This window comes from Rattus norvegicus, chromosome 8 (genome assembly GCF_036323735.1).
Source record: "Rattus norvegicus strain BN/NHsdMcwi chromosome 8, GRCr8, whole genome shotgun sequence".
NCBI lineage: Eukaryota > Metazoa > Chordata > Mammalia > Rodentia > Muridae > Rattus > Rattus norvegicus.
This window is the reverse complement of record NC_086026.1, coordinates 72,995,414-73,020,072: the sequence shown is the minus strand read 5'-3', so window position 1 is coordinate 73,020,072 and position 24,659 is coordinate 72,995,414. Positions and strand designations below refer to the sequence as shown.

The 24,659-nt window shown below is 46.4% G+C and overlaps 1 protein-coding gene across 4 annotated transcripts in view; it reads right to left on the bottom strand.

The window, feature by feature from the left end:
- Window positions 1-2,797: 2,797 nt before the first annotated feature.
- Window positions 2,798-24,659, bottom strand: part of Aagab (alpha- and gamma-adaptin binding protein) — a 38,557-nt gene continuing 16,695 nt past the window's right edge. Inside the window, exons 6-10 of one of the 4 annotated variants that reach the window (XM_006243223.4) lie at window positions 8,764-8,846; window positions 7,660-7,753; window positions 5,676-5,780; window positions 5,180-5,229; window positions 2,798-4,563 (exon numbers count right to left, since the gene is read on the bottom strand). In XM_006243223.4, coding sequence (XP_006243285.1) covers window positions 4,486-4,563; window positions 5,180-5,229; window positions 5,676-5,780; window positions 7,660-7,753; window positions 8,764-8,846 — 410 coding nt within the window. In that variant the 3' untranslated portion in view covers window positions 2,798-4,485. Of the gene's footprint in view, window positions 5,230-5,675; window positions 5,781-7,659; window positions 7,757-8,763; window positions 8,847-24,659 lie in introns of all 4 variants that reach the window. The other 3 variants (NM_134398.2, XM_063264883.1, XM_063264884.1) reach the window with 3 other exon arrangements.

Sequence of the window (24,659 nt, the reverse complement as noted above, 5' to 3'; positions counted from 1 at the left end):
TGCCATCCCCTTAACTGCCACCATTTTTCTGAAGGGATTGTCTTAGGACTTGCAAGCATATTTGTTTGGGCTCTCATTTCTATATCTCTGTTCATATCATGACTTACCATGAGAATTTTCACGTCTCCACTTACCTATGTGCACAAACTCTTTACTGCTTTTATCTGGAGTCCAGCATTACTTCACCATGATTTTCAAAGCACGTCCCAGGAGTGTATTACCCAGGATGCTAAAAGTGTAGCTTTTCAGGTCCCACCATACACCAACTTTATCAGCTATGGGGTGGGACCTCTTCTGAGTTGGGCTCGCATTTGGAAACAACTGTGGTGTAAGCTGGGTGCAACTTCCCATTCTGCTTGGCCATCTGTCATGTGACCTTGTCTTGCTTATTCCCACCTGAGTTGAAGTCTGAGCTCCAGGAGAAAAGAAACTTCAGCCTCAAGCCTGACTCCTCTGTCATGCTCACTCTGATACTGGTACCAAGAGTCACAGGCCATTTCAGCCTCAGCAGGGCAGAAAGTCAAGTGGAAGCAACCAAACTTTGCTAATGACGAATGTCTGGAGATTTCCCAGGGATGGGCCATTGATGTAGTCCATGTCCTTAAACTTCAGGTTAAATCAACGTCTCTTCCAATCAACACTGTTATTCTCATAAGCACAGACCCTGGACATCAGTGAGCTCACACCGCTGTAGCAGTAAAGCCATCAGGTGACCACTTCTTTTGCAAGGACAGCAGAGGCTCCTGAGAAGCAAGCTGATCTTGAGTATCTCTGCCCAGGTTCTTGGTGGCAAGGGAAGGGGAAGGTGAGCACACATGGGCATAGCACCCTTGTCATCCGAGCTCTCAGGAGCCTGAGGCAAGGAGACTGAACGCTGAAGGCCAGTGTGAGACACATGACAAAACTACATCTCAAAAACAAACAAAAAAGTGCTGGCAAGATGGCTCAGTGGGTTGAGGTGCTTGCTGTCAAGCCTGATGACTGGAATTCAAGTCTCAAGAAACCACACAGTGAAAGGAGAGAACAATCTCCTGAAAGCTGTCCTCTGACCTCCATATACACCAAGTGGCACACATGTACTCACACATAAATGTAGCATACACAAAGGTTTTAAGAACCCCACTCCCCCTTTACACACACACATACACACCAAGCAAGTTTGTATCCCAAAGATACAGTCATAATTTTAAGGCCAGGTTTTGAGTCTGTACTTTTCCATAAGGAGGGGTGGGAGAGTAGAACTGTTTAATCACTAGAACACAGGAATGGGGCTGCCCAGCACTCTGAGGACCGGTACACATGACTGCTATTAACTGTTCATTCCACACACCAGAGCAACAACCAGAACCAAGCAAGATGCTTCGTGACATTGGAACCTACTTCCCTCCTAGTAAAGACACAGAGCAGACCTGTGGGGAGCATGAGACTGGCCCTCTGCTCTGTGCGAGCACTTCACTTCCCAGGTACGCAAAGAGGACGTCAACCTCCAGACCGAGCAGCCCTAAAGCCCATCCAGGTTCAGAACGCTGGAGAAGATGTTTACATTTTCTCTCCTTGTACACCTCTGACACTGTCTGATAATGCTCTAGTAATGCTCAACTGTCCCCTGTAGATGGGTGTGTGTGAAGAGCATGTCTGGTCATCAGCACATTTATTTAAGCTCGCTTTCCTTCAAGCAGAGCACTAATGAAACAGAACTCCTGCCCATTCTAGAGACTTCTGCTAAATTTAGCTTAACAGCAGCAAACGCCCACACTCAATGGTCCCCAGAGCTCATATCTAGGCCTTCCACCATGACTCTCCTGCTTGCTGCAGCAGGCCACAGAGGGGTAAGGGGCCATGCTTCATGGTCTCTCAATGGTCACTGTTAAGAGATCATCCCAAGAGCACTGGTTCCTCTTCCAGAGAACCTGGATTCAGTTCCCACCATCTAAATAGCAGCTCACAAACATCTGTAATTCCAGTCCCAGAGGATCCAACTCCCTCTTCTGGCCTCCACAGGCACTGTGCATATGTGTACAGACATATATGCGGGCAAAAATGGCAAAACACCCATACACATAAAAAATAAGTTTAAAAAGGACTATCCCAAGGAACATGATAAACTGTATCAAAATGTTCCTTCCCACCTTCTCCACAGTGGGAGGGTGACACTGGGCACACATCTTCTTCATGTTCTGAGTGGTTCAGGAAAGGCCTGGTGTATACCCTATGATCCTTGAACATTACCCAACTATTTAAGCCCAGCTTCCCCAAATCTTTAGTCTCTCTGGATCAGCTGTGGCCAAGTTCTATAAATAGAGAGCAAGCCAGCTGGTTCTGTCAACCACCTCATTCTCTGCCATATTTTCAAATTGTAAAAATAGCCTTGCCTTCATCACTCTGAAATCATTACATAACATGATTGTTTCAGGGAAGAAAAATTTGACTCCCTCCCTCCCCCAACACCCTTCCAGTTTTCAGAACTCCTGGATCTTCAGTCTTTGTGATCATTTCTATCAAGCAGACTGTACTTGTCAACAAAAATTGTGGGCCTACTATGGGCCAAGCACTATGTTATAGAAAGAGGACAGAAAGCCAATTTCTTACCTTCGGTCCCCTCCGGAACTCTAACTTAGGTGCACATAATTTAGACAGCACCTGGTACCACAGCCATCAGCTCAGGAACATATAGACAAAACAGATTCTGAAACATTACTGGTCACAAACTCTTCAGACTGTATGTCTACTACAAAGGACACCGGGCTTCCACCAGCTCACACCTTTTCCCGAAACAGAACAAAACACATTAGCAGACTTTGTAAATAAATCATCTTTTAATTACCTGGTTTTGTTTAGTCAGCAAAATCAAGTCCACAGCATTTTCTAGTCTATCTGTTTCCTAATCATTTGACCTAATATATTTTCTAAAATCTTCCACATTTTAAGAAAAACATGTTTTACCTTTCTGGCAACCCACAGTCAACTTCCCTTATTTTCCTTCTTAGCCAGTAGCTAATGCACTCACCTTGAAGTATTAATGCCCCTCAAAGGGTAGTGGTAAACCCAAGCTCAAAGACTGCAAGATCAGAGTGTGGGGTAGGAGCACAGGGGCAAACCAGCACCCACTGTTCTAGAATCCGACCAGCACCAGGATGTCTCTCCCTGTGTGGTTCTGACCTGGCTAAGCACGTTTCAGGCCCTGTCCGTGGTACCTAAGGAGGTCCACCTTGTTTCTGATCATGGCCTAACTCACGGATGACACTAGGGCAGGATCGGCTCTCAGCCCACAATGAATACCATCTATCATGGCTGCACCTGCTTAGAAACTGACGAGCATGAAGGAGACTCACGCCTGCCTCACAGAGGTATCTGTGATGACAGAATACGGACCTTTAACCTGTTTGCTGTACTTTCCTCTCTTCCTGTAAAACTTTGCTTTGTGCTCCCCTGGGGCTCATCCACTCAAACACAACGCAGGAGGAAGGGCAGGGTTTCCTTGGGACTGGGCCCTGGAGTGTAGAGGAGCCAACAGCCCTGGAAGTAACCCATGGTGGTGGCTCAGGACCTGGTTGTTGGAAGGCTCACCTATCCCCCACAGGCTGGTTCTGGTGCTTTTTTTTTTTTTTCCATTTTTTTTTTGGAGCTGGGGACCGAACCCAGGGCCTTGCACTCGCTAGGCAAGCGCTCTACCGCTGAGCTAAATCCCCAACCCCGGTTCTGGTGCTTTGACAGTAATCTCTGGATTCCAAGCAGAAAGAAGGGGCACTTGCTCTGAAACCTCAAGCAGCCAGGGAGAGCACTCGGTTAGAGAGCACTGTTGCCAGTGTCAGCAGTGCTGGAACCAACACTGCTGCTCCTCTGGTCCACACATGACCAGCAGTTGGGGAGAGTTTACGCTCCCCAGAGGAGGAAACCTTTGCCTCTGTTTCTTATACATATACATCTGACTTTTACTTCTTTGTGACAGGAACTCACACATTGAACTTAAAATTGTCCATAGGACTTGCTAAGAGACAAACCCATGAGCCGCCTGTCCCCCTAACCCCTAGGCACATACTAGATCTACAGCTGCCCCCCTTGTCAACATCCACCTTAGGTCAGAGCTGTGCTCTCCGTGGGGACCAGTGACAGTACACAGCAGACAGTACAAGCTCCCAATCAGCCGCTGGTGTGGACACTGGCTATCCAGCACAGAAGCAGGCCGGCCTCAGCTCTCCTGTATTACAGATCTCTGAGACTCATTTTACCCTGGTTCTTAAGACAAAGAATGTAGATCCGAAGGGTTTCCCCACTGTCATCTCACTCTTCCGTCACTTATGTGGCAGGAACAAAGATTTCTCCCCAGCACCTTTCTAAAAGCTCAGGTAAGGGAACCCCAAAAACCAGTCAGGTGGCCAGCGTGCAAACGGCAGTCTTGGCAGAACAGAACCCGGTTGAGAAGGGAAGCACTTGGGACGCACAGTGCTGGCATCATCGGTGTCAGTCAAACCTAGCAGGCAGAACTTAGTGCTCGTCATCAGAAGAAAGGCCCTCGATCTCATCTCGGTCTCCCCCTATTGCCATCCAGAAGGCTTTGGCCACCTATGGAGGGAAGCATGTGACAAAGGTCAGATTAGTTAGTAACAACCTCATATGCTACACCCAAACTGACTAAGGTCTACAGCTCTACACTTTTCCCCTCCAAAAACACACATCAAAATCCCCGAGCAGCTCCGACCCAGCCTTCTGGATGCAATCAGAGTTGTACACTAGTGTGAAGGGTGGGGATATGTTCATGTTCAGCTTCATGACTGACAGAACCAAAACCACCAGCGAGTGCGTAGCTCTCTGTCCAGGCTCACTGTCTAGAAAGGAACTGAGAAATCAATGATGACACAGTTCATAAAAGGAGATGTCAACCACCAATCGTGTCCGCTTCCTGCCAAGAACATGTGCTGCTCTGGTAATGAACAAACAAAACAGCTAAAAGTTTCTGGGCCTAACTGGAAGGCAAGCATGATACCTCTGTGAAGGTATCCAGTCACATACCATACACTGAAGATATCTCAGTCTGACTGTAGCAACTGTGTTACTCTTGTACAATTCACACCCAGCTGGCTGCAGAGCCTAGTGCAACACTCACACTAAGGCCCTGTGGGGCAGCACACGTCACAGCTAAGGCCTCTGATAGGTGGTAAATACCTGCTGGTCTTCTCACCTTTTCTGCATGCAACTTTCTTTGCTCATGAGGAAGCGTCGCAGCCTTGTCTAGGGGGAAAATAGATCTTAAGAATTTGTCTAATAGCACAGGAGAATCTGCAGCAAGTGCATGGGTGCGCTAACACTCGAAGGTGGTAGATGGGTTTCTAAGACATACGCTCATGGCGCAGTCATTACGCTATTAGGAAGCTCTGTCTCCCAAATTTTCCAGATGGGATGTGAGTGGGTGTGGGAATGTGACAGATGCTGTGTTAATGAGACTCACTGTAAGGAAGAGACACACTTTAGAAAACTTGAGAGTGAGGAGAAGAGGGTGGAGGCAGGAAGTTTCTCCCCGGGGAATTTTTACCAACAAAATGGCCCAATCTCCTAAGCAGCTAAATTTCTCAAGCCGAGAGCTCAGAATCCAATCTCGCCATCACAAAGTGGGATCCTACTGCATAAACTAGAAAAGCTTCAGCACACGAGGATGTAAGCCATGCCAGGATAATTACCTTTCATTTCTTTTAACTTTGAAAAGAGTCTCTCAAAGTTCTCCAGATCCCCTCCTCCAGTGGTAAGACTGGCTAATTCTTGAATATCCAGGTCTAACATGGGGTCTGAAATCAGAGTTGGTCACAGATTATTTCTACACAAGCAAGTACAGTTAGAGCTACTTCTCTGTGTGCACACGGGCAACAGCTGAGTGCTGACACACCAGCCTAATGGGTTGTGCCCTGCTGGGCTGTTGGACCCTCTCTACAAATGAGCAGTCACTACCCATCCTTACAACACTGACAAGGGAGAGGACACCGTTCCCATTTACAGCTGTAACTTGCTCCAGCAACTTGCTCTGAAAAGTGCCCTCCCCTTGCCACACACTCGCAGGACAGGGTACAATCGTGTAAATCCACTTTACAATGGCCATACCTAAGCCTATTAGGACAGATAACACTCTCCACAACTGGAAAGCAGAAACACAGAATAACCCACGTTTAAAAACGAACTCACCTAAACGCCAGCCAGCTATCCAGAGTGGGGGCTGTTTTAAACCATGTTTGCTTAATATACTCTTAATACAAATCCTTCACCATTTCTGCCTCGGCATATTACTTAAAGATAGAGATTTGTTTTAGTTATGTGTATATTCGTGTGTTTCTGAGAGTGGATATGTGACAGCAGAGACCAGAAGAGAGCTTTAGATCCCCCTGAAGCTGGAGTCAGGGTGCTGGAAATCAAGCCTGCATCTTCTATGGGACACTGCACTCTCTTCACTGCCCAATCATCTGTCTAGCCCTGGCACATTCCTTCTTCCACAGTGACAGTGGTTTCCCTGACCCTAGTATCCAGGGGACCCCATTCCATGACACACCAGTTCCACAGAGAAATTTTTGTTGTTGTTTTCTTTTGGGGGGGAGGGGTTGAAAGGTGGAGGGCAGATATGGAGGGATGGGGAGATGAGTGGGATTGGGTGCATGATGTGAAATCACAAAGAATCAATAACAAGTTTTTTGTTGTTTTAAATTTAGATGGAGCACTGAAGACAGCAGCATTTAAACGTGGGAAAAGGAGGAGAGCGGTCTTGCAAAAACATGCAGAAGGGAAATCGGGGGATGCTGTGCTGGTGAGGGGAGAGACACTGCTTCAGTGACGCACTGTCCACAGTCCTGAAGATTGCTCAGTCAAGATGTGGCTGGGAAATACTAGTTAGTGGCACAGAGGTCGCAGGTGGCTTCCCACATTTGAATGTCAGAATGGGACACAAACAAGGTGAGTATGCAAGTGCATGGATGAGAATGGGGTTAGTAGGCTGCAGATCCCGACTGCAGGGACAAGGTGAGGAGAGAAGGCTGCACTTTCCTTCTCTTTCCGGTGTTCCTATCCGACAAGCACTTGAGTTTCTATGTGCAAAGTCAGGAGAGGGTAGTCTACACAAGTTAGCACTGCACATGGCTCATGATGGCTCACAAAGCAAGAACATCACCTCTTTCCCCTCAGAAGTACATCATGGGTACTGTCTACTAACGCCCTTGGCTTGCTGGCTACTATAAGGACAAAGCAGGTGCCAGTGTCTGGCTCACTAAACTTCTCTAGGTTTCACAGCCACAACACATATTCTTTACAAACCCCGAAACCAGATGACATGCACGCATGAGAGAACCTTTGGAAGTTTAAGACTGTAACTCTGCTCACGTGACACACCAATCACCCTTAGTTTTGACTACTGTTAAAGACCATGAGAAACTCACAGAAAGCAGAGCTGGTCACCATTTGGCTGTCTGTCTGAGGCAAGATGATCTGAATCAAGATCTTGTTAAAAGGATGGAGGAGAAAAGCCACTGTCTGCCCTTCCTCCTATCTGACAACTACAGGGGCTCATGCCCAGTGGCACGCCATACATTTTCTTCTCCATGTTTAAAGTCAACTCTCCCCTCAGTGCTTTGTGGCCAGGTGTCTGAGTTCTGCTGCTATCTCTGGGGAGCTCATGGAGGAACTCACCAACAATGCTGTCAACCTGTGCACCTGCTGGGCCACACGCGCCACTGCGATGCCCGGGGAGGGACTCTGTCCTCTCAGCTGTTGGTGATGGCTCCTGCTGTTGGGGAAATACAGGGAAGCAATAATTTAATAGGAACTATTTCGGTGAGAATTCCAAAACGGTTTACTCTTCCCACCCCCAGCTAGCTGTGGAGAAGCACTGACAGAACTAAAGGAGGAGACAAGCAGGAACAAGGTCACATTCAAACACAAAGAGCTGCAAAGCCACTGCCCCAGCTGAACTTTTTTCAAGGAAAAACTATGAAATGTTAGGATTTTGTTACAGAATGCTAGCACATGTTTGCATCATTTAAGATCCAAGTCATGGGCTGGAGAGATAGCTTAGTCAGGAAAGGACACGTCTTGTGGGCATGCAGATTAGCATTGGGTCCCCAGGACCACAGAGAAAAGCCAAATGTAACGCACTGAGGCAGAGACAGGAGGTTCCACAGGGTTGACTGGCCTAATTGGTGAGCTCTGGGCTTAGTAGGAATCCCTGTCTAGGAACATGGCTGTGTTTCTTAGGATGACCCTGAGGGTGTCCTCTGTCTTCCACATGCACCTGCATGTACACCGCAAACATGAAATGTGGATAGAAACTGTCTGGGAAGATGATGGTGGCGTGGCACCTTGGCACCTGGGTCTGGCAGGCTGACCAAGTGACCTCACAATGGAGATGCTGAGCAAAGAGGGTGAAACGGACTGTCGGCTCACTCAGAGCCAACCTGGGACCTTGGTAAACAAGTATTGAAAAAAATAATTTTCATTTTCTATGCAAGATTATTCTTGCATATTTAAAAAGTACTCTAGCAAAAAACCAAAAAACAAAACAACAAAAAAAAACCCTGCAGGATATCCCTGAGTGCAAGCCTGCCGAGCTAAGGGGGGTGGACTAGCATTCCCTCAACAGGGGTCAGGCACGCTGGGGCACTTCAGATTCTCCCTTCAACTGCGGACATCTCTGCTGCCTCTTAAATGGAAACGAGAAAAACGATGAATGTGTAAAGCTCTGTAATGGCAAGGGTATTAAAGTCAAAGAGGAGAAGAGATGTGAAAATTCTTTACCTCACACTGACAGCTCTCTGCTGATCCAACGCTGCGGCTTGCTCCAGCCAGTGAGTTGAGAAGGCTGAAGCCCTGGCTCCTGTCTAGAGAGAAACATCGTGAATGTTGTCGGTATGACTACAATGACAAGCAAAGGCTCTGACCTCAACTCCACCTCTAACCATGCTGGTAAGAGTTTAGATCTGGGGCTGGAGAGATGGCCTTCAAGAAGTCCCGAATTCAATTCCCAGCAACAACATGGTGCCTCACAACCATCTATAATGGGATCCCATGCCCTCTTTTGAAGACAGCATACTCATATGCATAAAATAAAATAATAATAATAAAGAGTTTAGATTTGAAATGTCCCGAGGGCCTATGTGCTCAAGGTGCTACTGAGAGGTGATACAACTTAGAGGAAGCAAGGTCATTGGGCACATGTCCTTGAAGAGGACACTGGGAAGCGGGCCTCTTCTCTTTCTGCTTCCTGGCCACTCTGTGGTGAACAGTCATCTCCATCAGATACACACAGCATGATAAACTGTGGAGTGACAGGTCCCAAGAAACAACTACAGACTGAAACTGCAAGCCTTGTACAGATTGCGGCCTTGTAAATTGGTCATCTCAGGCGTTTTGTAACAGTGATACAAAGTTGACTAATGCATAGTCTCTTAATTCTGATCGTCGTTTTAAACAGAATATTAGTCAAGGTGAAAAAACTAGCAGGCTATTACACACGAATACCATTCCATGGCTTTATTTGCAAGTTATGACAGCAGTCCAGAACATTTCATACGCCAGCTTAAAATCATTCCTACAATGTAAACGGGAGTGTGACATTTTAAAATAGTGTCATTTTGCTACTGAGGGTCTAGGGTCTTGTGATGGTTGGCATATGCTTGGTCCAGGGAGTGGCACTATTAGGTGTGGCCCTGTTGGAGGAGGTGTGTCACTGTGAGGATGGGCTTGGGGACCCTCCTCCTAGCTGCCTGAGGATGTCAGTCTGTTCCTGGCTTCCTTTGGGTGAAGATGTAGGACTCTCAGCTCCTCCTGCCCCATGCCTGTTTGGATGCTGCCATGCTCCCACCTTGATGATAACGGACTGAACCTCTGAACCTGTAAGCCAGCCCCAATTAAATGTTGTCCTTTGTAAGACTTGCATTGGTCATGGTGTCTGTTCACAGCAATAAGACCCTGACTAAGACAGATACAGTGTCTGAAACCGATCAAAGAATCACCCAGAACAGACTAAAACGGAGCCCAAGACTCAAGGCTGCTAAAGCTCACTCACTCACCAAGCTAGGCAGAAGCCATTTATCTCAGCTTCCAGCAAGTGCTCCAGTCAACAGCACTGGGATCAGACAGGGGACTAAGGCTTCTGCAGCCTGTATCTCTGGGCAATACATTCACCTCTACGGGGGCCAGAGCCTGAGGTCAGGCTCACCTAAATAGCAGGTAGTTCTCGCTCTTTGAGCTGTGGATATCCAGGACTGAGGGACCTCACTTGCCATGAGTGTGTATGTGCTGGCTGACTGGAATGAAAGGCAGACTGCACAGTTAACACAAGTGCCTCCTTTTTATTACTGGAAACAACTTAGAGTCAGGGTTTTTTCAACTGTAATTCAGAAGTATCACAAATCTCAACTCTACAGTTTGGCATTCCCTGAACTTGTAGGCAGGTTAGACCAATACCTCTCTTCTTACAGGAAGGAGCCAGGCAGAGGGGCATGCCACCCTACAACACACTATAAACCTCTGGGCACCTTTGTTTTTTCTATGACCATCCATTTTTAAAATCTTTATTATTTTATGCTTTGTACATTTAGACACAATTTTAAAACCAGCAGAATGTTTAATACTGTGATGCTAACAGGTAAAATTGTGAGGAAAAAGAGGAGTGGTGGGAAGAGATGGAGCTTATGATCAAACCCTAGCTTCTCTCATGGCCCCAGCCACCTGCATGAGCTCAGACAAACCAACCCCACAGTGCCTTGGCCTGCTGGTCTGTGAACCATGGTCGCTGAGCACGAGGTCCTGGACTCAGAAGCCCAGGGCTGAGAAGAGACTCTTGGCCTCCTCTCCTCATGCTTCTTGGAATTTGCTGTGTTCAAGTACTTTTTTTCCTTTTTTACTTAATAGATTTTATATAAATATATAAATCTATATATTTATATTTATTTAAAATCCTTAGATGTCAAACCCTAAAGCACTGACAATGAGCTATGAGTTTAGGTTAGAGTAAGCTGAGGGAGCTGTACTCAGCGCTTTCTGATACACAGTGGAGGATCAGTCAGCTAATCAGAGGGTTCATTGGTCCCTCTGCTTCTAGTTTACGGAGGTCAGACACACATACATTTAGACAATTGAGAAAAGAATCCATTTTTGTTTATTCAAAGCAGCCTGCCTGCAGGAAGCGTTGCTTGAAAGGCTTGGCTGGTGTCTTGCACACTGGACCTTCTGTTTAGTGCTCTTCAAGGCTTGGCTGGTGTCTTGCACACTGGACCTTCTGTTTAGTGCTCTTCAAGGCTTGGCTGGTGTCTTGCACACTGGACCTTCTGTTTAGTGCTCTTCAAGGCCTGGCTTGTGTCTTGCACACTGGACCTTCTGTTTAGTGCTCTTCAAGGCTTGGCTGGTGTCTTGCACACTGGATCTTCTGTTTAGTGCTCTTCAAGGCTTGGCTGGTGTCTTGCACACTGGATCTTCTGGTTTAGTGCTCTTCAAGGCTTGGCTGGTGTCTTGCACACTGGATCTTCTGGTTTAGTGCTCTTCAAGGCTTGGCTGGTGTCTTACACACTGGACCTTCTGTTTAGTGCTCTTCAAGGCTTGGCTGGTGTCTTGCACACTGGACCTTCTGTTTAGTGCTCTTCAAGGCTTGGCTGGTGTCTTGCACACTGGATCTTCTGGTTTAGTGCTCTTTGTAGCTCTGCCCACAGGCACCAACTGCACACCATTCTCAAGGGAAAGAATTATGTAAATCTCTCTTACTTGCTGGTACCCCCGCCCGCCCCCCAGCTTCCCAGGTTTCTGGCATGGGAATGCCATTCCTATTGAGAAGGTCCTCTCCCTTCAGGTGTAGGAATCAGATACTAGACTAGGAAGGAACAAATCAAGGTACTTAGCTAATTCTTCTAGAACTTCGGAGATGCAGGAGGGGCAAATTTTTTATGAAAAAGAAATTAGTCAGGAAGCATAAAAGAGCAGTCACTGCTTACCAGTAAGGATCCAGGCACACCAGCGCTTATCACTGTGGTTGCATCCAAACCACATTCTTACTGTTTTCCCTACACAAATTAAGCAGTCCTAACTCAGAAATCAGCAATGCCCCACAATCCTAAACTGTCTGAGCACCACCATGATGCCTGTGGGAGCAAAGGTGCAGCCAGCATTGTTCCATTTACCTCCAGGTTGCATGCAGAGGTGTACAGAAGACTCAAACAAACAGAGCATATGTCCTGTATACATGTGTGTAAGTATTCCAAAACGCGGAAAGTCTAAAACCTGGAGAAACTTGGACCTAAGCATTTAGGTCAGGAGCCCATACTACATATTTATGATAAGGTTTAATTTATAAGTTAGACACAGTTAAGATAATAACCACAATCAAACAAGTATTTAAAGCAGAATACAGTAATAAAAGTTTTCTAACTGATTGGAGAGATGGCTCAGCAGATAAGAGTACCGACTGCTCTATGGAAGACTGCAGTTGGTTTCCAGCAATCACATGGTAGCTCACAACCCTCTGTAACCCCAGCTTCTGGTCCAAACACCACATACACATAAAAATAAAAATAAAATAAAATCCACCTTTAAAAGGAGCTCTGTAGGACAGCTACTCTCTTTCCAGACATTTCCACGTACTGAACTCACTCCTCTTGTGACAGTGGGAGAAGATACTCTAGGAATTTCGGGATGGCTTCTCTTCAGTTCATCCCAAGTGCCTAGACAACCAGCATCATTAGCACTGCCTCTGAAGCCACTATTAACAAAGTAGGGGTAATGTGAACACAAGCACTGAAATACCTCAGCAGCCAAATGACAGTCAAGATGGTCACCGGGTGACTGCGGGGCAGGGGGATTGTGTGGGATAGGCCACTTACATGGTCAACTCATCTCCTTGGGTTGGATGGTAGAATATGCCACCTTGTCACGCAGAAAAGCACACAAGTGGAAAACAGGAGTTATTTATTTCTAAAGCTTTTGGGGTAGTTTGCTGATTGCAGGTGACCACACCACAGGTAAAGAGGGACCACTCTGTATTAAATTCATCCCCAAACCACCTGGCTCCATTCTAGTGGTCCAGTGAATTACAGATGGGAGACAATGGTGCCACTAAAAGCAGCAGCAACAACAGCAACAACAACAACAACAACCTAGCAGTGCTTGTTATTAACACAGATTCTTCAAATTCAAGCGTTCTCTGTACTTAAAGGTGTTCTTACAGCCGTTCCCACTCTGTATAAAAAGCTTCCCTGTAGTGAACCTCTTATATGTTGTGATAACCAGGGCCACACATTCTAAGCACAGCCAAAGTACTCTTAAGTTTGTGGAGATGTCGTACCCACTCTTTAATGATAATCTTAGGCCATGCCACATCATCTGGGTTATACAACCTTTAAGGAAGGGCACAAATGCTGTCACCAGGACCAGGAGAAAGAGTCTACATTATGGTAGCGTATTCCATTTCTTCCTGGTGAGTTTAGGAAAACAACAACAACAACAGACACTGGAGAGATGGTTCAGCAGTTAAAGAGTACTGGCTGCTCTTCTAGAGAACCAGGGTTCAATTCGTAGCACCCAGTAGCAACTCACAACCATCTGTGAGTCCAGTCCCAGGGGATCTGATGCTGTCTTCTGGCCTCTGTGAGCACTGGATCCACATGGTTCAGACATAAATGTAAGCAAAACAACCCTACACACGAAAAAAACCAAAGCCAAACCAACCATAAAATCATAAAACCCTTATTCTCTCACTTGACTGCTGCTTGAAGTCTTGAACACATCATTAAAGCAACGCTTACTTAGGCTCAACTGGACTCAGCCATTCACGTGGTTTTGGCTTGTGGTAGATTCAGGAAAATGCACCTCTGCTCTCTGCCTGTGACATAGGAGAGCTGCTTGTAAGTCAAGAGCCACTCATACGAGAAGGTGTAAGGTCACGCTTTTCTCAATCTCTGTTGGCTACAGAGAACGAAGTACAAGGAAATGACAGCAGCAGGGACACTAGTAAGTGCTGGAGTGAACGTCCTCCTCCTCTTGCGCACACACACAGCCTGAAGATTCAACGGAACTTGGGAATGAGCACCATCTTTCCCACCGTCATGAAGGAGAGCTCCGCACTACTCTAATGAAGGCTCTACTGTGGGTCCTACCTCCTCAACCTGGAGTGCGCGCCAGAACAGTCTTCCAACAGCAGTGAGGACTCCAAGGAGGCGGCTCTCTGACGTGGCCTGTAACCAGCTTTGGCAACCACAGTGGAAGAGCAGGGTGGTCAGCAACAGTGCCTCCAGGGTGCCTAGGAGGGAGCTGCGAGCAGTGCTGTGTGTGACACTCCTGAAGGCCATACCTGAAAGGCATGTCGCTGCTTCCTATCCCCACTAAGTCCCTACAATCCTCTCCCTTACCATCTACTCCTACTCACTATGCCTAAATATGCATGGAACAGCCAATGACATTCATTCACAGGTAAGGGACAGTCTGAGCGCTCGGGGCATATCTTGGGTTCCTGAATGTTGTTTAAAGGCTGGACTCCAGTACAGCTTTATGGGAATTAAATGGCATCCATTTCAGCGGACGCTGCCTCTGCCAAGCTCCCAAAGTTACACAGGTACAGGCAGACTGACTAGAACCCTCTTTGTTGGCCATTCTTCCTCTCACTAATTTGATGCTTTATTTTCCTGTCACATTAAATTTTTTATTTAATAATTTTTCACTTCTTAAAAATGTACACAGCTGGATGTGGTGACACATGTCTACAATCCCAGCACTTGGGTTACTGAGGCAAGAGCATCAAGTTCAAGGCTAGCCTGAGCTACATAGATGATGACAATGATGGTGATGATGATAGAATCTTTTAAAAGTAAATGACATAAGATGTCTACTTTCTCAGGTGAATGTCTCAGGCAGCTGTGAAAACTGAGGCCTTGTAGTGTGGGCTCTCATTTCTTTTTTTCAGTTCTTTCCCTCAATTATAAAGGCCAGCTTGGCCTGCATTCTGGAATTTCCACCATGGAATATCATTTACTCAGGACACTTGGGGGCAATAGATGATCATTTATGTGATGCTTTAATAGACACTCAATTCATCTCACTTGTAATGGTAAAATGGAAGAGTACTGCATGGAAAAGTTGCTTCTACCCACTACACAAAGCCCAGGGCTCTCTGCCTACTGGGGACAGAGTAGCAACTCTTCAGCATTTGTTAGTCTACCAGCTCCTTCCCTGGTTGCCCAACCATCTTCATCTACCACGGTGCTACCTGATGTAATACCCAGAAGCCAGCAGTGCAGAAAAGCCCTCCACAGAACTTGCCAGTATTCAGCTTATGAAACCAGGGACAGGAACACTGTGTAACATAAAATTGACACCTAGCAAAGGTGTCATGTGCACTACCCTCCTCTGTGATGTGTAGGTTTCAAAAAGGCTGAGTCAGAACACAGTGTTCCAGACTATCCAGCTCTTATAGCTACTACCCAAGTTCAAGGCTCTGCCTCGAGCAAAGTACTTTACAACATGGCATTCTGATGTACCAAGTGAGAGACAGTACTGGGAACTTCAAAGGGGAGGGGATGGGAACTTAAAACATGTCACATTTGTCATAAGGCGGTGACCCACAGTCTCTACTTTCATGGCAGTGATAGTAAAGAGATATTACCAAACTATAAATGTCAGACCCTAGTGGTTGCTTTTCAAGCCATAGACCAGGCTCTGGTGGGAACTTGGGGAACAGAGCAAGGAGTTGAAATTTCATCTATATCCTTTCCTTGAGTTGCAGCTTGAGCTCAGATTGAGGAAATTTAAGGCATAACAGCAAAGGAAGGAGTAAGCAAACTGAAGAGGCTAGAGAGCACCAAAGGTGCCCTGAATGGTGAGAATGGGTCTTGTCCACTTCATTTCCTGAACCATTTGTGGTGAGGCCTCTAATGCTGAGTAGAAACTATTGGTCCCTGGAAGTCTGACCTTCACCATACAATGGTGTCTGAGGACTTCCTATTGGCCAGAGCTTAGAAAGCACAACAGACCTCAAAGCTCAGTGCTTTTAGCTATTTTCCCTGGTAGCGCCTGTCACCAGGGGTATTTTAGGCACTGTTTTCTCCCAGGTACTGTTCAATGCTACAGATAATGCTGCCCATGGCTGTGTGCTGTGTGGAGCTGGGTGTTATACATACAAAAGTAGGAATTTGTTTATCTCCCAAGCATCAAAGTTCATTCCTTTTGAGGTAGTAATGCATTCACTGAGAATGTTACATCTGAAGAAACAAGACACTGACGAGCCAATAGCAGAAACTCCATTGTAAGTCAGCACACAAGTCATGTCTGTCAGGAAGATCTGCATATCCTTCTAGTATGGTCATATACTGTATAACATTTGGGTCAACCATAGCTTGCAATGCAGAACAGCAGTGATCTAAAAGACCCTAGGAAGCTTGGGGTGCTTTTAATAGGAATGGCTCCCATAGGCTCATGTTTGAATGACTAGAGACCAGGGAGTGGCACTATTTGAAAAGATTAAAAGGATTAGGAGGTGTGGCTTTGTCAGATGAAGTGTACCACTGGGGATGGGCTTTGAGGTTTGAAAGTCCAGACCAGGCCCAGTGTCTCTCTCTCTGCCTACAATGTAGTTCTCAGCTACTGCCCAGTGTCAGCCTGCACGCTGCCATTTTTGCTGCCATGATGATAATGGACCAAACCTCTGAAATTGAAAGGCAGCCCCAATTAAGAATTGCTTGGTCGTGGCATCTTGTCACAGCAACAGAACAATGACAAAGACAGCTGAAGAAGCCTGTTGTCTGTTAATGCCTTAATGTGTTATGACAAAGCCATGGTGACCCCTGGTGTTAACAGGCCCACTGCACTCACTACCCATCACTGAACACCCACAAATGTGCACAGCATACACTACTTGAAAAGGATAACAAATGATGCTGTGGTTTTTATTTTTATTTCTACTTACAAAGGAAAGTGTATTGCAAAACTACTCACAGCAGTGTCCTACCCCTGCTTCCTATGTTTTGTGACAACACAGGTGACTGATCTATACCCTCTGGGCTTATGTGAGCACATCTCCTAATGTTCATACAATGATGGCTTCACCTGATGATGTCTTTTCAGGACGTATTCCCCTATGAAGCAAAGAGGGACTACAATGATTGGTCTGTAACTGTATAAATTAATGTTTGCTTTTAAACCTGGTATGAGGTTTAAAAAACCACTGAGTACCTACAGGGTATAACCAGTCATAACTCAAACTGAAGAGAACGCCAATCCATCTTGACTCCAAGTAGAATAATGAAAGTGCACTGCCCCACTCACAAGTGACTCAGCACTGTTTGTTGCATTAGCTAGCAGGAAGCCTCGCTCTACTTTCTTTGGGTTAAGCTCAGGGACAAGGTTAGGACTAACACCACGCTATTTGGGTAATATAAAAGGATTTAAAAACATTAAGCAAGAGAAACCCCAAACCTCAGATATAATCATTACCTCCAGTCAGTCTCATTGAAGTCTTGCTCACAGCAGAGCACCTAGGCTGAGACAACTTGTAGCAAAGAACTCCCCTGGCTCTGCCAATGGTTCCCATGCAGCCAGGGCCACTTACTTAATCTCTCTGTGCTCAGCTCTCTAGTGCACTAATAAGTGCTGAACGAAGCACCCACAGCATGGTGGAAACAACACTCTTGCTCAGAGACCTGCGGCCCTGTGCCACCTTGGCTAAGTCACTTCATGTATGGACAAGTTACCTCCCCAGTGCCTCTTTCTCCTGTAAAAGAAAGGAACCACACCAAATGCATACATGGTGACACTAATGCTTCCCTCTGGCTAACACATATAACAACTGTGTCAAAGAAAGTAATGTTCCTTACATTCTATAAACACAAGGACAGGAACTGAGGAGATGGCTTGGCAGGGTAAAGTTCTTGCCACAAAAGTGCAAGGACCAGAGTTCAATGCTAGGTAACCATGGTGACTCATCTGTAAGCTCAACATGTAGGAGGCAGAGACAGGGATAGTCCGAGAGAGAGCTGGCTAACCAAAGCAGCCCAAATGGTGTGCTTCAGGTTCAGTGAGAGACCTTGTCTTGAAATATAAAGTGGAAAGTGACCAAATAAGATACTGATGTCAGTTGGGGATTTAGCTCAGTGGTAGAGCGCTTGCCTAGGAAGTGCAAGGCCCTGGGTTCGGTCCCCAGCTCCGGAAAAAAAAAAGATACTGATGTCAACCTTGGACCTCTATAAACACACACATGTACATAAGACCCCCCGCCTCACAACTGTGAATACATATTCACATGCAGCCCAAGAACCCAACAATAAACCTACAGGGTCATTATCATTTTTCTTTAACAAACTCGCACCATGCTCTTGGGTGCATCTTGCTTCATTCCTAAACATCTTTCTCTCATGCTTATGCCTAACCTCTATGTTAGTTTTTAATAAACTACATACTTACACATGTGCACACACACATGCATGTATATGTGTGTGCATTGCAATTTCCTCTCGTTATGGCCACCATTCTTCCCATGTCCTTGATCATTCAGTCACCCTGAACTTAATCTTGTCCCGTTCTCTGAGGCAGGATCTTACTATATAGTCAGGCTAATGTCAGATTCAGGGACCTCCTGCTTTAGTCTTGAGTGTGTTGGGCTCACAGGCATGGGCCACCACACCCAACACCCTACGTCCACGAGAACTTTCTTTACCTCACAGGAAGACTAGGAAGAAGAGGGGTGAAAATGAAAGCTGGTAGTGAGATAGAAGTGTGGGAGCACACATCACAGAGAAAAATGTTTTGTACTGTTTTCAGAATAACAGCACAGAGTAAAACAAACAGCCTTTCCCAGAAGACCAGCTCTACCTGCTGAGGCCTTTGATTTCTTTATGAGATTAATTGCTCATGGGATGCTGTCACACAGCGCTGAGCTGTTACTTACAGCACTAGTCACGAAAGGGTGGGTGATCATCTGGCAAGGATGCCATGATGCTATCCCTGTACTATTTAACAGGCAAGCCCAGAAGCTCTTTAGAGTTTTCTGCCCAGGGCCATCGAGAGAGGCACACCCAACCCACTGCTCAATATCAGAGTTTAAGTTAAGTAATTCTCAAAATCCCCTTAGAGGTGAGTGTAATGTCTGATACAGATTCTGCCCCTACTGGACCTCCACTAAGAACCACTCAACTGAGGCATGCCTAAGTCGCCTTTCTCTCACACGGAAGACTGGTATCTTCTGTTTTTTCCTGGCCTTCTCCATCACACAGCAGCCAGAGTCCTCTCTCAGTTAGATTATGCCATCTCCTCTACTCAAAGCCTTGGTGAAGTGCTTAGTTTTATCTGAGTAGATGCCAAAGTTTTCAGGATGGCTTGCAGAGCCCTACATACCCAAGCGCTCTATCCGTTCTCCCATTCTCTCTGCCCTGTAGTCACAGGCAGCGCCTGCCTCTCCTTCAAATGTCAGGGTGTGCTCTCACCTTCTTCCAGGTCTAAATCTCTACCTGCCAAGGGACCTAATCTGACCACCCTATTTATATTACAATCTACTCCAAGCTTCAATGCCCCCTTTGGTTTACTTCCCCACTACCTGTCACCTTCTAGAACCCTCCATAGCTCACTCGTGTCCTGCTGCCTACTGAGTGTTGTTCCCACAGGGAGTCTGTGGGTGCAGACATCGACTGCTCGCAGTGTAAATCGGGTACAGGGCCCGAACAGTGTGTGCTCAGCAGGTAGCCCCCGAGTGAATGTCACACTAGAATCTGAAGTCTACACCAAGGACAGACTGGAGGCCAGCAGAGGACAGCCCAGATGGCCAAGGGCAGCGTCTGAACAACTCTTATTACAATGGCAGATGCCAAGGAGCACAGGTGACCTCTGTGTTGTGCTAACAACCCAAGTCACAGGTACGGAGGAGGAAGAAGGGACATACTCCCTACCTTCACCTCTCCAAAGGTGAGCTAGTACTGGCCCTGTCTTGTCTTTCTTCCTGTGGCTTTTAAAAGTCAGGATTCAGGAATGTGAAAATGCATGTCACTGGTGACTACAGAATCAGAGGCCAAAGCTTTCAAAAAGCCCAGTTCACTCTCCCCGATTGAACACACTCGCACAAGTCAAAACTAGACGACTACTCTGTGCTAGCAGTTCTCACCATGGCTATGTAACTGAGTCCCTGTGGCTCTTAATACTGCAGCTGCTACCCATCCCCCAACCACTTCATCTTCCTACTAGACTGGCCCAGACAGCACTGGCTTCAAAAGTTCCCAATGTGCAGCCAGGACTGGAAGCAGCTGATGAAGACTGACTTCATCATATCATACAGATCAAAAATATAGCCCAAGGCTAGAGAGACAGCTCGGTGGTTAAAAGTATGTGCTTCTCTTTCAGAGGATCCTAAGGAGTTTGGTTCCCAGAACCTGTCTCAGGCAGCTCACAAGTGCCCAAAACTCCAAATTCCTAGGCGTCCAATGCCCCATCCAGGACCCCACAGGCACTGCACACACTGCATCCCACATACACATAATTAGGCCTTGACACTGTCACCTAATTTTCAGTAGGACAAGAAGTATGGAGGAAACATCCTTACAGTTTAGTAATTTATAAACATGACAAATTAAATGCATGGAGTTCAAAGCACACAGGGATCTGGGAAGCTGAGCTTCACCCCAAACCAGTCAGAATGTCTAGGAGGGCAACCAAAGCTTACTTACTAAGTTCCCAGGGGATAGCAAGTCGCCAGCCTGGTAATGGGCGTGATACTTCTTGACCTCTGTGCCTCAGGCAAAGTCATTTAACCTCTACACCTAACACATATTGGATACTTGAAATAAAATAGGATAATGAACATAATCTATATCTCATGGATATGAGGGATGCCATTCACATGTCCAAACCACTCCCTTCACAGTGTAGAATTCAGTGCTTTTAGTATAGTCACAAAGCTCGCAATGATTATCACCAAATCCAAAACAGTTTTCATGTTCTGATAAGGAAATTCCATCTCCTTAGCAACCTCTCCTTCAGCCCTGGGAACCACCAATCAATACTGTCTCTATGGATTTGTTTTAGATATCTTGTCTAAGCACAATGACACAAAATCTCTGGGCATAGTGGAGGCCTGGGTCATCCTGGTGTAGCTTGCTCGTACTTTTGTAGAGTGGAGTGAGTCTGCTGAATGGACTGCCCACTGGTTCTGGAGCTGTTTTCATCTATGGGCTATGGTGAATGACGCTGCTATGAGCGTTTACAAGGATTCTTTGCATGGACATGCTCCAGCTGTACCGAGTACGCCTAAGAGTGTGTAACCTGGGTGTGTGGTAGCTTTAGGCATGACTTTCTCCTGCTGTTGCTTTCAGATGAGTTCCTACGTGCATGGGGTGCATCTCAGTCACTCCCACCTCCCACTCCTGAGCCAATCTTCTTCCCAAGAGTCTGCATCCTATTTCCATGGTTGATCTGGGCTTCTGTTGTTGTTGTTTTGTGGCTTCTTTTGTGACTCACAGAGTTTAATTAGGGCTACATGCATAAGCATGGATGGAAGGTTATTTGCTGGGCAAGTTTAATAGCAGTTACATCACAGGAGAAAATGACTCCCCCTTCCCAGCAACCATTAACTGCCAATGGTTCCTAAGGTAGGTGGGGCTTCACTAACCCCTCTCCCATGATGGACCATGGATAGGCCCTTCTCTTATGCCTAACTTTAGACTTTCAGAAGCCTCCTGTGTGACTAGGTAGATAGCTTAGCCACTGAAGTAGCTGCGGTGCAAATAGACAGCCCTGAGTGTCCCCCACACCCACGTAAAAGCCAGGTGTGAAGGCCTGTGCCTGTCAGTATAGCCTAATCAGCAAGGCCCCAGGTCCCAGTGGGTAACTGTCTCAAGATTCAAGGTGAAGGCTCTGAGGAACGACATCCGAGGTTGACCCTTGACCTCTTCATATATCTATATCCCACCCTCCATACATGCATCCACAACACCTGCACTTATATACAACAGAAAGAAATCAGAAGAGGAAGGGGGACGTAGTAGCTGCTGAGATGTAGCCTGCTGGCATTCACACCACAGCTGCAGGCTCTCAAGGGGCAGAGGAAGCAGGCTGCCCTGGAAGGACCCTATGGCCTACCACACAATCACACAGACAGAGCTCTGTCTTTCTAGGGACAGACTGGAGGTTCTGCAAGATGTCCTACTTCTTAAGACCTGCACTTCCCTGGCTACATCACTTGCTTCTCCTAGGAGGAGGCCAGTTATTTTGTTTGTAATGCAGACCCAGTCCTCTTAACATGAAAGTAAACTAATGCTAAACTTTTGGGTCTTAGCTGAAAGCACATCAGAGTCCTAGGACTGTGGAGAAAAAGAAAATGAAGGCAGAGAGGCATGCAAACCCACAATGTGCCTCACTGCATCACACCTGAAGACTACTGTTCCACTGTTTAAACACGGAGGAGATAGAAACACTTGTACACAAAGATGTAGTCCTAGTTTGCTCTGCATTGCTGTGACAAACGTCAGGACCAAATCAACTCTGGAGAGGAAAGGGTTATTTTAGGTTAGAGTTGTAGTCAGAGAAGCCAGGGCAAGAACTCGAGGCAGGAATTGAAGCAGAGTGCACGGAGGAACACTTTTTATTGGTTGTTGCTCAACCTGCTTACTTATGACTTATGCTTACTTATGACCCTTACCCAGAGGTCCTACGTGGGCTATGTCCTTCCACATCAACCATTAGTCAAGATGCCCCACAAGCTTGCCCACAGGCCAAATGGAGGACATGGAAATATCCTCTTCCCAGGTACCTAGCTTATGTCAAGCTGACAGAAAACCAACCTGTACAGAAGCAAAGTACACTCTGTGTGTAAATTTACACTTGTCCAGGACCTCCCCAACTACCAAACCAGTCCCTACTGCGTTATATCACAGCCATAGGTGAGGCCCCTCCTGTAGACCTTATCCCCTCTACATTACATGGACAGCTAACACTGTGAAACTGCTAAGGGGCCCCCTACACTGGTTTAGGGAACAGTGACAACAAAGAGTCTATGTATGTGTGTGTGTAGACATCTATTCATCTACTCAGATGGACACATTCCTTCCAACCATTTCCAGTGGGCCATTTTGTTAACTCAAGGACATGGGAGGCCATGACTTCACTGGGAGGCTGCACAGTCATAAACATGAATTATAAGCCACCGTTTCTTTAATGTATGAAATGGAGGTCAGAGTTTTCAAAAAAAAAAAAAAAAAGATTAAAGCCAGAAAGCTTCACTGAATTTTTAGCTATTTCAAGAAATGTATAACAGGCAGTACTGAATAGAACTTTATTCTAAATTGATCTAATTTATGGACCATATCTTAAACTTAGTTTTCCACTGTACAGAGGCTGAAGCAGTAGCAACTATGACAAATGCTCAATGGAGAAGCGATGAAGCAATGAAGGAATGAATGAGCCTGGATGGAAACAGGACTCGTCAGATACATCTGATTCTCCCGAACGTGAAAGTGGGGAGGATGAAGGAGAAAGGGAAGGAAAGGAGAGGAAATCCCCTTGTGCTAGAAGGGGCTTTGCCAAGCGCAAGGGTTAGTTAGATGAGAGGTCAGGGCACCAACCATGCTATCGACAGCTAGGACGAAGCACTCTGTACCTACCAAGCTGGCCACCCACTTGCCCTTTACCTCAGGGAAGGCAGGCTAGACTGACTGTAAAATACAGGTTTCCTCAGTCCCTTCTGCAGTGCTTTACCTAACACAGCACACTGGCTCAGGCACCACTCTCTCAACTGAACTGCAGTCCATCCCCAAACCTCAAAGCTAAGTCCAACCTCTAATACAGTGAAATGTAGCGTTGTCTGGAAACAGGAAATGAATACAGGTTGTGTGCCTTAGGGTGAGTCCTAATTTAATGTCACTACTGGCCTTAGAGGAGAGGAGATATGAACAAAGACATGCACACAGGGAGAAACCATGGAAAGATTAAAAGTAACAGTCACAGTCAAGGAACTGTAGGAGCCAGAACCAAGCTGGGGCAATCCTTCTCCAGCAACTCTGGACAGAGGTGGCCCTGGCACCTCAAATACTGAGGCAATAAATTTCTGCAGTTCTAAGCCATCGAGTCTGTGAGCTTGTTCCAAACACTGAGCAAAGTAATGCAGGCTCCAAGAGCCAATGTCAGCCAACTACAGACTACATGTCAGACCTGGCCTTCCACCTCATAGCCATGGCCATCACATCCCGCAGGGCCAACAGTCACCCTCAGGCTGCGCAACAGCTCAGAGTTCTCTGACCTGGGGCTCCACTTCTGCCTCCCACACACCACCCTAATGTCAACCCTGTGGAGATCCCACCTCCAGGTCTCAGCACTTGCTTGCTAAAGGAGAAAGCCCACATCTCCTGGCTGGTGTTCTGAAATCTAAGGGAGTTCTCCCTGCTATGTGAGACTTGCCTAGGGGCTTTATAACATAAACCCCTTGCTCTTGGAGCCATGTCTCCCCCAGCTAAGCATTCTCCCCTTTCAATTTTGACCATCCCATGAAGAATGGTACAAGAACCCATGCTCTGCAGAAAGCCTTCTCTATATCAAGACTAATGCAACAGCTGCACATATGACTGTGTTCATCACACCACCTTGCTTGCCTACCTGGCATCTGATAAGTACACTTAAACACCACTCACATAAAGAGCCCAGAAACGGTAAAGAAAGAGAGTACTACAAAAAACCCACAG